The sequence below is a fragment of the Bactrocera oleae genome, chromosome 5, assembly GCF_042242935.1.
Source record: "Bactrocera oleae isolate idBacOlea1 chromosome 5, idBacOlea1, whole genome shotgun sequence".
Taxonomy (NCBI): Eukaryota; Metazoa; Arthropoda; class Insecta; order Diptera; family Tephritidae; genus Bactrocera; species Bactrocera oleae.
Genome location: NC_091539.1, coordinates 37,750,676 through 37,765,319, shown reverse-complemented (window position 1 = coordinate 37,765,319; position 14,644 = coordinate 37,750,676). Strand labels below are relative to the sequence as shown.

At 34.9% G+C, this 14,644-nt stretch overlaps 1 protein-coding gene and 1 pseudogene across 1 annotated transcript; both read left to right on the top strand.

The window, feature by feature from the left end:
* The first annotated feature begins 3,441 nt into the window (after positions 1–3,441).
* LOC118681379 (odorant receptor 7a-like) lies at positions 3,442–9,836 on the top strand (annotated as a pseudogene).
* Positions 9,837–11,847: 2,011 nt separating this feature from the next.
* Positions 11,848–13,708, top strand: LOC106625659 (odorant receptor 7a). Its single transcript, XM_036365676.2, has 3 exons — positions 11,848–12,956; positions 13,025–13,382; positions 13,464–13,708. The coding sequence occupies exons 1-3, from the start codon at positions 12,193–12,195 to the stop codon at positions 13,542–13,544; spliced, it is 1,203 nt and encodes a 400-aa protein (XP_036221569.1). The 5' UTR covers positions 11,848–12,192; the 3' UTR covers positions 13,545–13,708.
* Positions 13,709–14,644: the final 936 nt, after the last annotated feature.

Here is a 14,644-nt window from a genome sequence, read left to right as displayed (position 1 = left end):
AAATGCGAAATCAAAGGAAATTAGCTCACAACAAAATTGAGAGTCGAGCAACAGCGCACTCAAAATGAAGAAACCATCGTGCGGCTTTGTGGCATTGCGCAAACCGTGGAATTTATACCAGGCGTTTCTCTTGGCACTTAACCCGTCAATGAGAATGTAACTGTCGCAATTGCAGAGGTGAATGTACGAGAGATAGATATAGATAGATCGTAGATATAGACTTGTCTTACTCATCGTTAGAGCACCAGGTGGAAATTTTAAGTTCTAATGTATCAACCGACAAAAAGATGTCGACGAAACACCCTCCACGTCACAAGGGCTGCCAGAAAAAAATGCTAGTGTACCTAGAGAGCAAAAATTACAGTACAGCAGATTGTTTAAAAAGGTTTTTAGATGAGGACACTAACAAAAATGGGGATATATTTTTTGGGGATAAAATTTGATGTGGAGAGTTAAAATGCAGTTTGAGGCGTATATAGTATATCAAGCAATAGAAAATAATAATAAAATTGTCGGAAGCGCTTTTAATGAAATGAAAGATGAGTTTGTTACTATAAGTACTTAATTGCTTAAATTTATAGAAAACAAGTAAGGAAGGGCTAAGTTCGGATGTAACCGAACATTTTATACTCTCGCAAAGTTAAATGGTATATTCGTTGGAGACTTCTTTATATATTTTAATAATTAGAAGTAGGAACTGTTGCCTTAGTTATTTACTTTTCACTCACAGTGAAAATAATTAGAGCAATTTAAACTAAATTTACTCAAATTATGACAAATCGTTCTTGTGCTTTTTGTATACGCTTATAATTGATTTTATATAGAATGCATTACAACTGTATTGAGAAGTATGAAAAGAAATCGTTTTTGAACAATGAATAACATTTTTTATTTATTATATCGATATTATTATACATGTTTAGCTTAAAAATAATAAATATTAGCAACTTTAAAAATGATATAATATTATTATATTAATTTGTATATAATATTTACAATATTAAAATAAATTTTTGTAGAGATTCTTATACATATATCCAAATTATATTTATTTTTTCCTTATACTATTTAATTTCTATCATATATTTATACAATAATGTCATATATAATAACAAATTATATATATAATTTAAATTTTCTTAATTAGATTATTTACATATTTTTCTTAAAATTGTCTTAAAAACTACTGTCAAAATTCCTATACCATTCCAATTCGATTATATTTGGAAAAAAAAATGAAGAACTATTGCACTAAGTCTGAAAACTTTAGTTCGAAATAGAGACACAAATACTGTCATGATAGCTGTGTACTGTCTCAAAAGTAATTGCATTTACTCGGGAAGGATCCATGTTTGAAAATGCCCAATCAATTTGTGTACTGGCAGGTGTAGTTGAATATTCTGCACCAAGCAGGGAACTAAAGTTTTTTTCTTGGAGCAGATTTCTTATTGCAGTCCCTGTAGACATTAAACAAATGTTAAAATCTCCAACAATTAGCACATTTCGATTGGCTAACTCAGAAGTAAGGACTTCCTGAAGTTCTACAATTAATTGAATTGAGAAAGCTGAATTTCTATATAGAACCAGAATATTAATATTGAAACATTTAAACAAAACCGCTTCGAAAACTTTGCGGCCTGAATAAATTTTCTTTACAGCCTTTGATTCTATAGAGCAAGCAATACTATGCTTTGCATGTATTATAATGCCCCGTTTATTTCTGTTGGTTGTTTCCGTGCTATCTATCCTCAGCTCGTTAATTGGAGTATATCAAAACTTTCGCAAGGATAACTCCAAGTTTCTACAAAACATAAAATCTCTGAAGATAGCATCAAACAGTCGCTTTTTATATCATTAATGTGAGCGTGAAGACTCTGAACATTATGGAATAAAATTTGATGTCCTGATGTTCGGGAAATCATAAAATTGAAACTTGTTGTCAAAGATTTATTTGTGTTCAATTCCCTCTGTTCCCTAAATACGGGATCCGATTCAAAAAATTTGTTAGGAGGAATGAAATTTCCTATGATGAATAGACTTTCTGCAGAAGTAGCTCGACTACAAGCGACATATATTGAAGCCCTAGGCATTCTGGGTCGAGAATGAACTACAACTTTATTATATGTGGCACCCTGACTTTTATGAATAGTTATTCCCTTAGCCGGAACAACTGGAAACTGATTTCTTTCAATTGAAATTTGTTCATTTCTTTTATATTGAAAAAATTTTAGAACTTTTTCAATTGGTGTCCAAGAACTTTCTAGAGGATGAGGCTTTTTTGATCGTGCTATCAAACCAACAGAAGGTTCCAAAAATTTAATCCACAGAATTGTTGGAAAAGAAGAATGGAAATCAATTTGCATAAGTTGTCCAGCTGCCCCATTAACCAAGCCATCACACGTGTTTATGTTCACTGTAATCATATATTTGGCGGAGGTTTTAGTGTCAATTCATAGGACAGTCCCTGCGTTTCAGAAGTTTTGAAAAGTTTAACTTTTTCCAAAATATTATCATTTTCATTTATACCAATTCCTTTAACTGGGCATGAGCACAAATCAAGTATTCGGATAATCCTTTGCATAATGAGTGCATTTAATGTTGCCATCTCGAATCCAAAAATTGTCGCAATCGGACCATAACTGTTCAAGCCCTTATATATCGAATATGTGGACCCCAATGCGTATGTCTGAATTTTGCCGAAAATATCGGTCAATCTGTGAGATATATGTACAAATCGCCCATTTTAAGCCGTCACACTAAATGTGCCTTTTAATTTCAATCCAGATTTATGAAGCACATTTCGTATGATGCCATTGATTAAAACTAATATTTCTCCACCCTCAATCAACGCCCGACAAAGTTTTAGAATCTGTAAAAAATCCTTTCACCGAAAGCAGTAATTATTTATTGTATATCACCTTTCAATTGCGTTAATATTTTTTCAATTAAATAATTTTTTTTTCTAACATTGCTAAAATACTGGGGTGTCTAAATCTTTATTAAATACAGTAATGTTAAGGGTTTAAATATTGTTAATTATTTCATGACTAAACCACTCTCTTAGTGTTTGTGAACTTGCCGATAAGAAACAACAAAGTCTTCCTCTGTTGCACACATTCTATAGTATGAAATATATGGAATGCATATACATAAGTATACGATAATTTACATAGATACAATTAGTATATAGTTCATGCAAGAGTTTATATCTGAGTCATACAAGCAGCGCTCCTCAAACACCAAGCCATCAATACTAAGCCGACTATTCTCGCTCAAATAACTTGATAAAATACGAAAGATCCATTAGCGCCTTTCACTCGAACGAAGGCGAAATCAGTGCAGCGGTTTAGTTCTAATCGGCAGTTCTTACACGACAGTTGGGAAGCGACGTTATTCTGAATAGAGTGTGTATAAAAAGCTATAAAAAGTTGTGATCTGAATATGGTCACTAATAAGCATTCGTATGCTGGCATAATTGAATTGCCATGCGAAATGAGCAATGCGTCGGCACCGCCACCAGCCTACATGCAAACTGACCATGTAACTTCTGCGCAGCCGAGCAGCAGCGGTGTACAGATGACAGGTGAGCCTCAGATGCCTAACTGTTCGACAATACCCATGAATCCAAATCCGCCGGTGGGGCCAGAATCTACACAAATACGGTGTCCACAATGTAAATGCACAGTGAAGACGACTGTTAGATATCGTTCGACCACAAAAACTCATTTGGCTTGTATACTGCTTTCGTGGACTTGGTAAGGATCTTATTGGAATACTTACGCTTTTACATGTACTTATATGTACATACATAATGTGGATATGTGTATATGTAATTGTTATCTAATTTGTATACAGTTGTTGTTGCTGTTTGCCGTACTGTATGAACTCATGCCGAAATGCGAATCATTTCTGCCCCACGTGTGGCACTTTCATAGGCACCTATCAATCATAAGTGCGCATAAAGAGAGCAAAAAAGGAGAGCTTACCAGTAAAACGTTTTATCAATATGTTGTACATGCTAATATATGTACGTTTGTGAACATTCCATAAATAAACGATTATATTTCCATACGTATGTGTTTTTGAGTTTTATTAAGGTAATAAGTTATTTTTATGTTGCTAATTCCAGCTCGATTTGTTTCAAAAAATTTTATTTACCAGTAGTCAGCATTTTGCATGGCATACCGTTAGTATAAAACTAATCCAGATGTTTTTTTTTATAAGTGATAACCGCTATGGCGCTCAAATCCCTTCTTACCTTGAGAAGATTGTTATTGATTTAATACAATCGCCAATTTAGCTTCGAAATCGGCATGAAGCCTCTCAGTGGGCTATTTTTTTTTTAAATGAGAATGACCCCTCGTATTCCTAGAGGCTAAATCTATTGGCATATACTATGTACATATGTATTTACATAAACTATCGGACTCAAATTTCGGTCCTATGACACCGGTTAATTGAACCAAAAGCTGTGCAATTTTTAATGTGCAATTATCCCGGGGTACTGTATATACCCAATCAGATTATTAGCTATGATGATTATGCAAAGTTATGCGCATGTTAATTTCACCTATTTAAGCTACTAGCAATGATAAATACATAACCCTCCTCTTTTATGCGAAATTTTATTTATTATGTACATAAGTAACATAGATATTACGGAACCGATTGCAGAAAATTTAAACACAAAATATTTCCTTTGACACCACGCAAAATGAATATATAACTTTTGTTCATCTAACGAATGTTTGTTTCTAACATCTCAAACTGATCGAGATAGACGTAAAGTTATATATACATATATATAAAAAAATGATCGGGATGATAATATAGTGTCTGTATGTTCGCCCGTAGGTCTATTCGTGAAAGAAATGACGAAAGAAATGATGAAATCGATGAAATTTGGTACACATGTTCTTCGGCACTATGACGAAAGGATATTGCAGATGGACAAAATCGAAATATTGCCACGTTCATAAAATTTCGTTAAGCGAAAAACTATAAAATACTTTATACTTAACTTAGCCACCAGAGGATCACCTTAGTAATTAAAACCTGTGTTCTCAAAGTTTCTAGACAGGGAACATGAATTTTGCATCTGGGACCATGTAAAAGTTCTGTATTAAACGAGAACCTGGGTGTGTTAGTGCCCACACTTTTTATTTTCATTAGAGCCTTTCGCTTTATAAAATATAATATAAATCAAGCACCAATAGAGATTTCGGAATAAAAATTTTCTCAAAATGGGTGAAATAGAACATAAGTTTTTTAAAACCCCAGATACCTCAATGCCTATCGCTAACTTTGAACCGAAAATAGCTGTCAATGTGTTAGATATCTTACTGAACTTAAGAGGAAATATTTTTCTGATAACAATGTGCACTGATGCTATGTGGCCCGTTGCTATGTGTTTACCCAAATACAATAACTTCTCATTAACTTCTCATTAGAAAAAAAAAACATAAATTGAATTAGCTTCGCTTTTATAATTCCACAAGTTCATACCGACATGTATGAGTAAATATGTGTATAACTTTTTCTAGTAGAAAAAATAATCGCCCGGCAGAGTCAGTCATTCGAGCAAAAATGGATCGGTTTCGCACCACGTTTACTCTAATGGATGATCTTATAGTGCGCACCGAAGACGCTATTGCTGCTGTGGAGCAGAGTATCGAAGATGACCCATCAATCGCGTCGCCCTTTCGGTGAATGGGCCCAAAACTAAATGGTCACCGAGGAATGATTAATGACTTTTTCGTGCCTGAACTTGGGGATGTTGATGTGGACGACCTTTGGTTCCAACAAGACGCTACATGGCATACAGCCAACGCAACAATAAATTTATTGAAGAAAACTTTTGGTGGGCGCAATATTTCGCTATCGTGGGACTTAACACTGATAGACAATTTTTTGTCGGCTTATGTGAAGTCGCTTGTCTACGTAGACAATTGATTGAGAATATTCCGTCTATTACTACTTCATATGTCCTCAATTGCTGTAAAAAGTGGTCGAAAATTGGGCCTCTCGGCTGGAATTTATTCGAGACAGTCACTTGCCCGAAATCATTTTTACAACATAATGGCAAACCATTATTTTCATAATAAATTTAATACATATCTTGAAAACCACATGTCTAAATAAACACCTATTTTTTGCGGGTAAAAATAAACAGAAAATGCTAGTTTACTTAGTTTTCCGCTAATCACCATATAGACGATGACTGTTGTTCTTTTTTCAATTCGATACAAAATAGTTTTAACGTTTTTCCCAAATAGGATATTAGTGACTTTCAACATATACTTTCAATAATGAATAAAAAACCAAAAATTTAATCAACTCATTAGAGAAATAGCATTTTTCTTAGTTGAGTAAGTACTAGCTAAGCTTACAACAGTGTATTTCGTTTTATATTGCTCTTAAAGAAGAAAATTCCCTCCTTTCTTGTTACGATGCTTGCTAACTATAAGTATTACTCTTTCGTCGATCATATTACTAAAGACTTACATATTATATATTTGCGGTTTATTAAATTAATTGCCCATGTATTGACATAATATTCAGAAAAATAATTTATCCAGAGCCTTTATTAACTTTTTAATATAGTACATATTTTTATACCCCTCCATCATGTTGATACAGAGTATGATAGTTTTGTTCACTTAACGGTTGCTTGTAAACTGGGTGATTGTCTGTCCGCCCGCACGAAATTATAGAAAAATTGTTTTGTAGTTCATATTGGTAAAGTTATTGTAGAGAAAGAAAAACTTGTTCTCAAAATAGTTTTATGGATTGCTGCTGTAATAAAAATCCAATGAACAATAACTACAATTTCCGGCTTTACGAACCTTTTAGCTTTTGGAGTCCCAATATGAAGCTATAGTAGCACTTGCGATATACAAGTATGAAAACGATTAACCGAAAGCCCTAAGCACGAACGCAAACCGCTCGGAAAGCGAATACAATAAAGTTTCACAAATATCTTAGGGTGTACATATGTACGTCGATGAAACTACTTAGGTGAGAACAGGGACGCTACATGAATGGGATATCATGTGCTTTAAGATCTTTAGTACTATACTGAACCGGAAAGCCTGAACAAAGGGGTGTGCTGTGGTGTGTGTACGAAAATATCTGATGCAGATTAAAGAGCTTGTGCCGGAACTTCTTTCGTAGAGGATACTTTATCCAAAGACATTATTGGAAATTACATGACATTTCATATAATAAATAAATAATTTTCATTAAAGGATATGTCACTTGCCACCCCACTTCTTTCAGTTGGACAAATGTTGATTAAAATTTTGCAATTAAATCCCGATGTTGCATACACATATAAAATTTTAATTATAGTCCTGTTATAGCGATATTGCTTGGCGCACTTTCGGTCTATTAAATCCGACCAACCATTTATAAGAGCATGTGAAATGAAAACGAAGTGTCAGAAGGGTTTTAGAGTCAAGTCATTCAGACTTTACTCAAGTAAAACAGACAGTGAAATTTATTGTTAGTGGCATTTTGTATATTAATTCAATTTCAATTCAATAGATTTGGGTTATCGAATTGTGAAAACATCATAAGAAGTCTGAAAAGATATCAAAGGTTCCTGGTAAAAAAACTAGCAATACATAATGTGCGAAGTTGTTGTGCTGTAGACAATATTAATACCATTAGATCCATTAAAGGGTTACTTGCAAGCCAGAAAAATTGTGTTTTTTTGTGATTTTTTTTTAAGATAATTAAAATAATGTACATTTACAGAATTTAATATAGACACTTTTCGGACACTCCCGTAGCCGATTTACAGGACGACCCTCGAAAAAGTTGTCTAGCTGCGAGGAATATTTTTCTGCTTGAAATTATCTCAAATCCAAAAAACAAAAAAATTATTATTACTATAAATGAATAAAGGTTGTGATCAAAGTACTTGTTAAAATTTAGATTGTTCGGAAAATAGCGGATTGCCAAAAAAAAAGTTTTGTTGTGAAAAAAAATAAAACTTCAGAAATCGATATTATTATTCTTGTCAATCGGTCAAGCCATTTCGGAGAAATTTATCTCATTGACTCTGGAAACAGCGTTTCGAGAAAATGCGTTTCAGGTTTTAATGTTTTATTGATATAAAGCAGACTTAACCTCAAATAACCTACACTTTTAGCTACTCTCAACCAGTTAAGTGAGATTTTGAATTCGTATTCATATTTGAGTACGTGGGTTCTTCTGGGCCAGGGAAAGTTTCAAGTTGTCAAAAGACGGTCTTTATAGTTGAAAATTGCTGGAATTGTCTAGAAGGAGACGCGTAAATTTATTTCTATAGACTTTTTGACTCTTCAGCTTTCGAAAATTTCGTCGACGATATTCGTCATAATTCCAATGAAAAAGTCAACATTTTTATATCCAATAGGGGTTAAATTGTCTTATTAGATATTATTATTCTCTCGGGTGAGGTGAATAAAGTATCACTGCTGAAGTGAGGTGGTATAATGTGTCACAGCAACAGAAAATATTCCCCTAATCATTTTCAGGAGTTCTGAAAATCCTTGAAAGGATAAAGTTTTGGATCTATACCGGCCATACATATATTGTATATTCTACTGTTGAAGAAATGGAGTAATAAGAAGGTCATCTTGCATTGCCTGAGCGAGATAAATAAATTATAGGTTAGATTAGCAATATAATTCGTTTTTGGTCTTATTAAGACGAGTTAGTTGAGCTGTGTTAACTTTTCTATCAACTAATCCATTTTTTGGTCTATCTTTGCTTTTCTTGATATTTCAAGCGTTTGCCGAATAGTTGTGTTTAAAATTCATCACTCATTCGAAGGCTGGTAAAATTGAACTCCAAACCTTGAGAAGGGGGAACTACTTAGCAAAAATTTTTTGGCGGATGCTTCGTTAAGTCTTATTTGAAACACTAAATAAATAACGGCTTGGTGAAATCTTTTCTGAACACTGAATGAGCGAAAGTTCTCTCTCTATTAAATTAAATTTTTCCATAATTATAGTTCTCTCCGACAGTTTCAGCTTTGTGAGTTTCAAGGAAGATGGTCCCTTTAGTCAGATATCAAAACTAACGATTATTTTCCATCGTTAATTCAATGTTGGGAGTTTACTGGCAGGAAGCTATTGCAACCGAAAAGATTCTCACGCCTATTTCATAACACTTTTAGCTGCGTTGTTATTTCCCTTAGTCCGATATCAATGGGTATTTGTATAATAAAAGCCATGAACGATTCATCGATGGCTGTAATACTGACCAATTTGCAAGCATAGGTTATATTATTGGTTAGTTTTGGTGTTTGCGCTCAATCAAGATACATTTTGGCTTCCTTTTATCGATTGGATACCGTATCAACCCATACGATTCTGTTGACACTTTATTTGCGAAACGTTTATTATACATTTCTTACTGCAAACCAATATGGCTAGTGATACCTTTCCGGTTATACATATATACATACGTGCCTTTCGTACGCACATTACGCTGTTCCGGACCGTGTAAGTCGTTTGGGCACAAATTTCAACTTAAACGACGAGCAGAATTTTCGGGAGTTAGTCAGTTGTACAGCATCGCAAAAGCAGATATTGCAGTGAGTGGTTCCACGTAAGAGTTGTATGTATATATAACATTATTTTATTTATAAGAGTGGCGCAACTCGCAATCGCCGCCATTATTCTATGCGTTAAGCATACATAACAAATTCATATTCGCCGATACGACACACACGGCTATCCCGATTGCAATCTAGATATCTGTGTGTTTTGATGCAAACTGTACCTAGCTGTTATCAAATAACAACGCTCGGGGCGGACAGCGCTAAGTTGCCGAACGCGAAATAATAATATGTGCATTTTACAATGCATATATCATTGTTATAAAAAAAATACTAGGAACAAAGTAGTTCATATTATTTTATAAACTCGTATACATCAGATGCATGCACATATTTAGAGATCATTGCGTACATTTTTAAAAAGTTAACTGAATAAGTCTGTAATTTTTATCTGTTATTGTTCAATTTACAAGATATAACATGCGATTTCATATTTCCTTATTCACACAAAAACTTGTTTTCTGAATAAAAATATGTTTGAAGTTCTTGTATATATTTAAAAATTCAAGAACTGAAAGAGTTACCATATTCATTCTCTTGCTCCTCAACATCAGCGTCATTTAAAACATATCCAATAAACATACGTATATGTATGTATGTATTCAATTGCTTTGCAGAGATACTAACTGCTGCTTATCACAATTGCTGTGAAATATGTATGTATGTGCGGCAATGCTAGATCACTTTTTTAACGAAAGTTTTTTGTACAATTCACCGGGGGAAGTTAAAGGTATGTTTTTTTTTCAATAACACATATTTTTAACCAATTATGCGGAGAAATCAATTAACCGGGGATCAATTAAGCTTGGGATACTGTAGTGTCTTTTAAAGTACTGCTTTCGAACTAAAGACCCCAGGTAATCTAAAATGTAACTAGAACTCTTAGTTTTCTCAGTACAAAAAAACTCTATAAAGTTTCGAAAGCTTTTTGCGAAAGATTTGTAAAGTGCAGTTTTTTAGAGGTATCGGATGACAAGAAGGTTTTATAAAGAGAGAAATATATAACACTATAACACTCAAACAAGGACAAATATTTTTAGCATCCCTGTCGACAGTGTGAAAATAGGTGAAATCGGATGATAACCCCGCCCACTTTCCATGTAACGGTTTTGTTAAAAACTACTTAAAGAGTGATAAATCAATAATTAAATGCGCCAGAGACGAATATTCCATTTGAGATGTGCCACCTTATGACCAAAAATTCTTCACATCGAAGAAAAACTTCTCTAGTTCCCAGACACCGAATATGAACTTTTAAAATATCGGCAAATATGTGAGATATATTATATTATAGAAATTTGGAAAGAAGCCTTTTATGATAATAGTAGGTCTATATGTCAAAAATGGGTTGAATCGAATCAACAATTCCCTTACCTAATAGAAAGATTTTCGAACTTCCAGCTGACTTTATACCATCTAATAACAATGTATCTTGCGCATAAGGTATTTCCCCAGCTTTGATCCTGGCAAGTTCAGTTACACCCGGACTTAGCTCTTCCTTACTTGTTATTTTCTTTGGGTTATATCTAAGGTTAATTTTTATAATTAAGTTACCTTTTGCTTAGTCGAAGTAGTTCTGTACGTTAATCGCTGATCGCGCGGGTCCATTTTATTAATTAAAAATTCATTGCTACTGGAATAAGAGTTGAATAAGTTTAAGAAATTAAACCAAAATAAAAATTATTTCTTATACTGTTCTAAAGTATTCATAATTACACAACATTTTTCGGCGCATTAAGATTTCTCCACCAAACACAAGGTGCTTTTAATATTGTTCTAGCAGAAGATAGAATCGAATCTTAGAACAAACTGCAGTCCAATCTAGTCAGGTTGAGATAAAGTATGCTGTACGTCAGCATGGTTATCCTTGAGTGCGGATGTGAAAGGCACAAGAAATGTGAGAGCTTGAAAGTGGAGCGTGTGCTGAAACCTGAAATAAATTATCAAAAAAGGTTGATCTCATGATTGTTGCGTTATTACTAGTAAGGTCAGGAGCTTCAGGATGGATTTGTGGATTTAATAAATTAAAGTTAATTAAAAAAGGGTATAGATCACTTAGATCATCTTTATTAGGCCTATAAACGTCATACATCGGTCTTGCTTAATATATACACAATATTTGAACAAATATTAATAAGGCATAAACCTTTCTGATTTCGAGTAGGAAGATAGCGACATCTAAAGTTAATGAAGCTACAGCTTGTCACTCTTGCGGAGGTTCTTTCTTGATAGCCGTACTTAACTAATGGTAAAACTAGTGGTAAAGGCGAAAATGGTTGACGGCGCAGTGAGTTTACAAATTTGGCTTCAAGCTAATATTTTTTCTACGGCTACATTAAACCCACAGTCTATATTGGAATCATGACCACAAAAGGCAGCCTTTCAATCTAGTTTCCACAAATCGATGCTTCAATAACAAAATTCAGATTAATTATGATTTTATGATGTCAAGGATGGTTTTTGTTCCTAGTTTTTGTTTTATCTTATTCTTTTTTATAAATAAGTATATGTTTTCGGAATATCTGTAAACGTTTCTTTTATTATTTTTATGTGGTACATCCAGAGCAAAACTTTCGAGAAACATGCGTACAATCTTGGATTTATATTATGGACGTGGTAATAAAAATTTCGAGACAAAGGAATCGTTTCAGCTTATATTTTGGTGTTGGTCACTAATGGGTATAAAACCATTGAAACCCTACGGATTCCGTCGATTATGGCCCATGGCGTTCGGCTGGACTTGGCTGCTCATGAGCCCGGTGGCTTTTAATGTCGGCGTCATGCTAATTATGCGAAATTCATCTATGACCGTTATATTAACTACTCTACAAGCGGCAATCAATGTGACGGGTCTACCGATGAAGGCGGTCGTTGCAGCCTGTTACTTATCTCGTCTACGTAGTGTCGACCCGATTTTCAAAATTTTGGATGCACGCTATCAGACTCCGGAAGAACGTTTAGCAATAAGAGAAAACGTTATACAATCGGCACGCTTATTTGTAACTTTTATCGTTTCATATTTCACTTATGCCACCATTTCTTGGCTACCATCGCTTTTTACGCACACTCAACCGCTAAACATATGGCTCCCACTTGTTGACTGGATTCAACAGCCGACCATACACTTTTGTCTTCATTTTCTCATCGAACTGATTTATATATACTTTTTGCTGACCATTCAATGCATGAGCGATCTATATCCGGTTGTTTATATCAAAGCCGTACGTACACATATTACTCTGCTTACTGAGCGCGTGAGTAGGTTGGGGGAGAATCCGAATCTCACCGACGAGGACAATTATCAGGAATTAATTGATTGCGTGCGGTCGCATCAGGAATTATTGCAGTAAGATTTACCTTTATGTGCTAAGCATTGCTCATTCATAAATCTGTGTTTTCTCTCTCGACTAACAGAATCTCTAGGATTGTTGGCTCTGTGCTATCGCTCACCATCTTTATACAGTTTATAATAGCTGCCGCTGTACTCTGTGTCAGCATGCTCAATATTTTCATATTTGCCGACGCGAGTCATCGGGTAATTTCGATTGTTTATTACCTTTGTGTGTTGTTGCAAACCTCAGTCACTTGCTATCAGGCGTCGATGCTCGAGTTGGACTGCGAAAAGTTGCCCAATGCGATCTTCCATTGCAATTGGTTAGCTTTGGATAAACGTTCGCGTCGTGTGCTGATCTATTTTCTACATCACGCTCAGGAGGAAATCTCTTTCGTAGCTCTTAAGTTTTTTAAAATTAATTTGGGAACTAATTTGTCGGTAAGTCGTGGAATGAGAGTGTATAAAAAACTCTCACAATTTTATAAGAGAGAAATAATTTCAATTCCTGTTTCTTTCAAGATCGCCAAGTTCTCATTTACCTTATATACCTTCATGAACCAAATGGGTGTCGAGCAGAATATAAAGGAGCAATTTGAATAAAGAAGCAAATATATAGTAATAATTTGAGTCAAAAGTGTTGTCTAAGTTGCAAATTATTGTAGGTTTAATAATTTCATTTGCTTTCATTTTAAACATTTTAGTTTTGTATAAAAGAATCGGAAAATGTAGAAATTTATTTTTCTGAAAAATGGATAAAATGTGAACTGTTTCTTTTATTTTGAAATACTTCTGTGATTTGCAGTTAACGTGATCGTTTCCCCTGTTTTTGGAACAATAAAATTAGTTCCTAAAAATCGTTATGCCTCTGTTCCTTCATCGCTTCTGTAACATTTTAAGGAATTTCGAGAAACTCCCCAATAACTTTTCGTCGTTTTTTTCACATTGTGACACCTCTAATCTAATTGATTCTCCACTTAGGTTGTTGTTGTTATAACGATTATCTAATCCCCGTTTGGGTGATAAATTCTAGATTCGTTGTCGTCGAGGTCATCTAACGGAAGGCCCAGGAAATGAGCTGTTTCGACGGGGTCGGACCATAGGGAAAGGGGTGTTAGATGAGTGGGGTTTGTAGGGCATGCAAAGAGGTGGTTAGTGTCATGCGGAGACTCATTGCATGCAGGACATGTGTTTAGTATGTCAGGGTCTATTCTGGATAGGTAGGAGTTTAACCTGCTACAGTATCCAGAACGAAGTTGCGCGAGGGTCACTCTAGATTCGCGAGGCAACTCGAGCTCTGTGTCTGCAATGGGTGGTGGTTTGACTCGTATTACGCCATTCACTGAAAGGGAGTCGGTGAAGGTGTTAATGGCTCCACTGTGAATGGCGGTCAGTGCTTGTCTGAAGTTAGTTGCGTCCGAAGTCTGGTCGACGTGCTGTCTGATGTCGTCGACGTAGTCAAGGAAGGACCTCTTGATGTTCCTAGGAGGCTGCTCCGCTGCAAGCAGGCGTCTGCAGGGGTGGTTTCTGCGAAAACATCCCAGCAGAAACTGCTTGGAGAGGAGCTCATTATGTTCTTTAACCGGAAGCATACGGGCCTCGCTATGTAGGTGTTCGATTGGGGACATCAAGAGGCACCCCGTGATAGTCCGGAGTGCAGTGTTCTGACAAGTCTGAAGCTTCTTATTCTGTCACTGTCTGTG

What these genes read in the sequence shown, in the direction of transcription:
- LOC106625659 (XM_036365676.2), top strand. Translation starts at nt 12,193, where the DNA reads ATGCGTACAATCTTGGATTTATATTATGGACGTGGTAATAAAAATTTC. An exon ending in TCGCATCAGGAATTATTGCA is followed by an intron (nt 12,957 to 13,024) that starts GTAAGATTTACC and finishes CTCGACTAACAG; the next exon opens with AATCTCTAGGATTGTTGGCT. An exon ending in ATTTGGGAACTAATTTGTCG is followed by an intron (nt 13,383 to 13,463) that starts GTAAGTCGTGGA and finishes GTTTCTTTCAAG; the next exon opens with ATCGCCAAGTTCTCATTTAC.